This window comes from Nicotiana sylvestris, chromosome 7, assembly GCF_000393655.2.
Source record: "Nicotiana sylvestris chromosome 7, ASM39365v2, whole genome shotgun sequence".
NCBI classification, from domain to species: Eukaryota; Viridiplantae; Streptophyta; class Magnoliopsida; order Solanales; family Solanaceae; genus Nicotiana; species Nicotiana sylvestris.
Window position 1 is genome coordinate 145,370,512 of NC_091063.1, and position 4,034 is coordinate 145,374,545.

Sequence of the window (4,034 nt, forward strand, 5' to 3'; positions counted from 1 at the left end):
ATTATATGCAACAATACCCAATCCAAACAAATAATGATTTTTGAAAACCCAAATTTGAATTCAAAGCTTCAGAGCTTTTTAATGGTTGTTAATGGTGGAATTGCTACTCTTTTTTTCCTCTGCTTTGTATTACTGAAATTTGGACATAATTGCGTTTGATGTAGAAGAATTGTAGAAGATTTAGTCGTTTTTGATTTGTGAAATCAGAAAAAAGTTTGAAACACAGTGTATCGAAAAAGCAAAGACGCTAAATTTGAAACGAAACTGACGAAGAAGATTAATGTGCGTGATTTGCGTTGTGGAAGATCTGGAAGAATTGTAGAAGATTAATGTATTTTCTATACTATGTAGAAATACTATTAGCATGAAGGGTAATATACCAACTATCAACAACAACAACAACAACTCAGTATAATCCCATTTAGTGGGGGTCTGGGGAGGGTAGTGTGTACGCAGACCTTACCCCTACCCTAGGGCAGAGAGACTGTTTCCAAATAGACCACCGGCATCCTTCCCTCCAAGAACTTCCCACCTTGCTCTTGGGGAGACTCGAACTCATAACCTTTCGGTTGGAAGTGGGGGTTGCTTACCATTAGAGCAACCCCTCTTGTCTGATGGTAAAATAAAATAAGGTGGGGCTACTGATTCAGCAAACTACCCACACGTGCTCGCGGAACTTGTGTAGCTGTTTGGGCCTTTAGAATGGCTCAGAAGTTTCCTTTATTTACCAAAACTATGTGATGGCATTTAGTGTAATAATATGCAAAAGCAATGGCAAATATGTTACCGGTGAAGCAGGGATGTCAGCGAAGAGGAGCCTGCTTCACCTGTTTCTACGGCTCTTCTTATATAGGAGAATATTTTTACATTAATTTAAAGAGATTGGAAGAATGAGCTCTTACGTCATTATTGTCGGCTCGTATTAGGATTGTGTTTAATTTTATGGACCATGATTTTCTTTTTATAACACTGCGTAGGGGTGTACATAGGTCGGGTTGGTTCGGATTTTACAATTACCAAACCAAACCAATTGTATCGGGTTATTAAATCTAAAGACCAAACCAAACCAATAAAATTCGGGTTTTTCAATCTCGGGTTTTCTCGGGTTTTCGGGTTATTCGGATTTTTTCGGTTTTTTTCCGGTAAAATCTTCGTAGAACAAAACATATAACTTGTGCTCAAAATACTTTTTCTTACTCCTAGAGTCTTAGTAAGATACAACTATATAAAGTATTTTTCAAAAAAATAATACAAAATATGATATGTGTCATGGCATTATCCTAAAATATTCAACAATAAAGACAATAAAATTATGTAATATAAATATTGTTAATTAAAAAGCCATAATATAAATAAACATAATCTAAAAGTACTAAGTCATGTTAAAATAAGTAGACTAATAAGGGAGTATTAATTACATGACTAAACGCTAAAGAAAAAATAAAAATAAGTTACGCATTTTTATCTAAATTATTGCGAAACAAAAAATAGCTATTCAATACATTTCCGTTCGAGGTATTAAATTGAATTCTTTTGTTAGTATTAGTATTGATTTGCTTTTGGTTTGGGCTTTTCTTAGCATTATTTAATTTACTTATATTAATGGCTATAAAACTTATTGGAACACTCAAAAGTTCTAAGTTCAACCTTGAAATAATACCTTAAAAGATAAAATTATGAAAAAATTTAAGAAATATTTATAATTTACATTACAATAAATATATTTATATATTAAATATATCTAAAAAATTTACATATGTAATGTCGGGTTGGTTTGGTTTCGGTTTGACTTTCTTTAGTTAAAACCAAACCAAACCAATTATGGTCGGGTTTTTTTTTCCAACACCAAACCAAATCAAACTAAAACAATAGTCAATTTTTTTTTCTCGGTTTGACTCGGATTATCGGATTTGTGCGGTTTGTCGGTTTCCTTTGTACACCCCTAACACTGTGAATCACCATTGATAACAAACAATAAGTATAAAACCTATAATGCACTTTTACAGAAGAACGACAACTGTCTTCGTAATCACATCACCTCACGTGCCTGTAGAGTCAGGGAAGATATTCTTATATTAAGGAAGGACGGTCTTTCCAAAAGACATGAATGCAAATAAAAAATATCTACTGGATAAGCTTCATGACCGGGAGGTTGTGTAGTCGATGGGCAACAGGTGAATATTCCTGTACTGTCCTTGTTGGTCCAGAGGGACGAAGAAGGCTAGGTTAGTCGAAAGATAGTTATCCGTAAGATGTCCTTGCTTTTTCAAAGTAAGAAGGGGATAGAGAAAATGCCTCGAGCCAATATTTGAATACCAGGCACTACAGTGCTGAAGTAACCCATGCCATACTCCTAGGAAAAACTCGAACGACTTTGAGCAAGAGGCATTAAGGTGTCTCGAATTAATGTGGAGCATGGATAATCCACAAACAGATGTTGATTTGTTCCACTACTTGATCAACACATAAACTACATTTGTCTTCATCCCCCTGTATGTGAAGATTAGTTAGCCTTTCCTTAGTGAGCAATCGAGCAGTCTACATTAGTATTCTGAACACAATAAATAACATATATTGTTCAAGCCAATACGAATGATTCAGTTCAACCCACAAAACTAGCACTAAATCCACTTCTATTTTATTGCCACACAAGATCTTGGAACTTCAAAGATGAATAAGAAAGTATTCATTTAGTAGCTGCAGCTGCAGCTTGAAAGCGAGCTTTAAAATGGGCAAGCAACTCATCTCTTGGAGGCAGATATTCCTTATTTTGGCTGCAGCTTATGTATTCATCTCTCCACGCACAAAAATTTGGAAATTTTTCTCTTGTAGCCAAAACAACACCAGATGCTTCTTCAAGAACTCCCAGCCAAAGTGCCGCAGCATTTGCAGCAATATCAGCGAATCCAAATTTGTCACCGATAAAGAACTTCTTATCCTTGAGCTCATTATCAAGAACTTTCAGCATCTCAAAAACTTCCTCTTTAGCTTTCTCTTGCTCCTCTCCTTTTAGAAAGAAAGATCTCCCAACTGATGCCCCCTGCAAAATTAGAACACTCAAAACTTATATTTCAATAAGAATTTCACTAAATTCTGCAGATAGGAAGAGGAATTTACCACTACTACAAACTTCAATCCAAGCAAGTTGGAATCTGTTATATGAATCTTTATTGATGATATTACCTTATTTGAGCTCATCTAAGTCCAATATTATACAAAATATAAAGGTACTAGAAGTATACTATATTTTCTATCGGCATATAAATCTCTAAGATGGAAAGACTCGTAGAAAAACCCTTCAGTAAACGTATTGGTATGACTAAAATATATTTCTAACTAATTTGAATATATAGAACTGAAAAGAATATACCTTTTCTTCAAAAAACTTAGCCCAGAAACGAGCTATAGCACGGTCATAAGAGTCTTTAGGTAAAATGGAAGGGCCTTCAAATGTCTCGTCAATGTATTCAACAATGATCATAGACTCAGAAATGGGCTTTCCATTGTGAATGAGAACAGGGATTTTCTTGTAAACAGGGTTGGATTGAAGAAGCAGAGAGCTCTTGTTTGGTAGATCTTCTTCTATAAATTCATATTCCACTCCCTTAAACTTAAGAGCCCACTCAACTCTGTGACTATAAGGGCTATACCAAAGACCAAGCAACTTCACTTCTGCCATCTCACACGTAACAAATTTGGTTCTCAATTTTTTGCTAATTTACTATGTTGGTCGATGAATTTTATGTGGTGGTTCTGATCTCTTGAACTTTGATCTTCTTTTTGTAGAGGTAAAAATTAGGAAGTGTCTTTTTAACCAAGCAAATGCAACTTTTCTTCTTTGACAAATCAATCTTTTTTTGGTTTGTGCTTCCATATTGACTGAAGACTATTAATAAGCACGCCTTAAAATTTTAGGAAGTTGAAGGTTCTATTTATTTAATAATTTTTTTTAATCAATAGATAATATGCGATCCAACTCCTCTCCATTTCTTAATATCTCCATTTCTCTAAGTTCCTACGATTTGAGACACTTG

The 4,034-nt window shown here is 34.5% G+C and overlaps 1 protein-coding gene across 1 annotated transcript; it reads right to left on the bottom strand.

Annotated features, from left to right (window-relative positions):
• Window positions 1–2,547: 2,547 nt before the first annotated feature.
• Window positions 2,548–3,774, bottom strand: LOC104248425 (probable glutathione S-transferase). Its single transcript, XM_009804670.2, has 2 exons — window positions 3,371–3,774; window positions 2,548–3,040 (listed from the first exon to the last, which is right to left on the bottom strand). Exons 1-2 carry the CDS (start codon window positions 3,677–3,679, stop codon window positions 2,687–2,689), a joined length of 663 nt encoding a protein of 220 aa, XP_009802972.1. The 5' UTR covers window positions 3,680–3,774; the 3' UTR covers window positions 2,548–2,686.
• Window positions 3,775–4,034: the final 260 nt, after the last annotated feature.

What these genes read in the sequence shown, in the direction of transcription:
- LOC104248425 (XM_009804670.2), bottom strand. Translation starts at nt 3,679, where the DNA reads ATGGCAGAAGTGAAGTTGCTTGGTCTTTGGTATAGCCCTTATAGTCAC. An exon ending in CTAAGTTTTTTGAAGAAAAG is followed by an intron (nt 3,041 to 3,370) that starts GTATATTCTTTT and finishes CTAATTTTGCAG; the next exon opens with GGGGCATCAGTTGGGAGATC.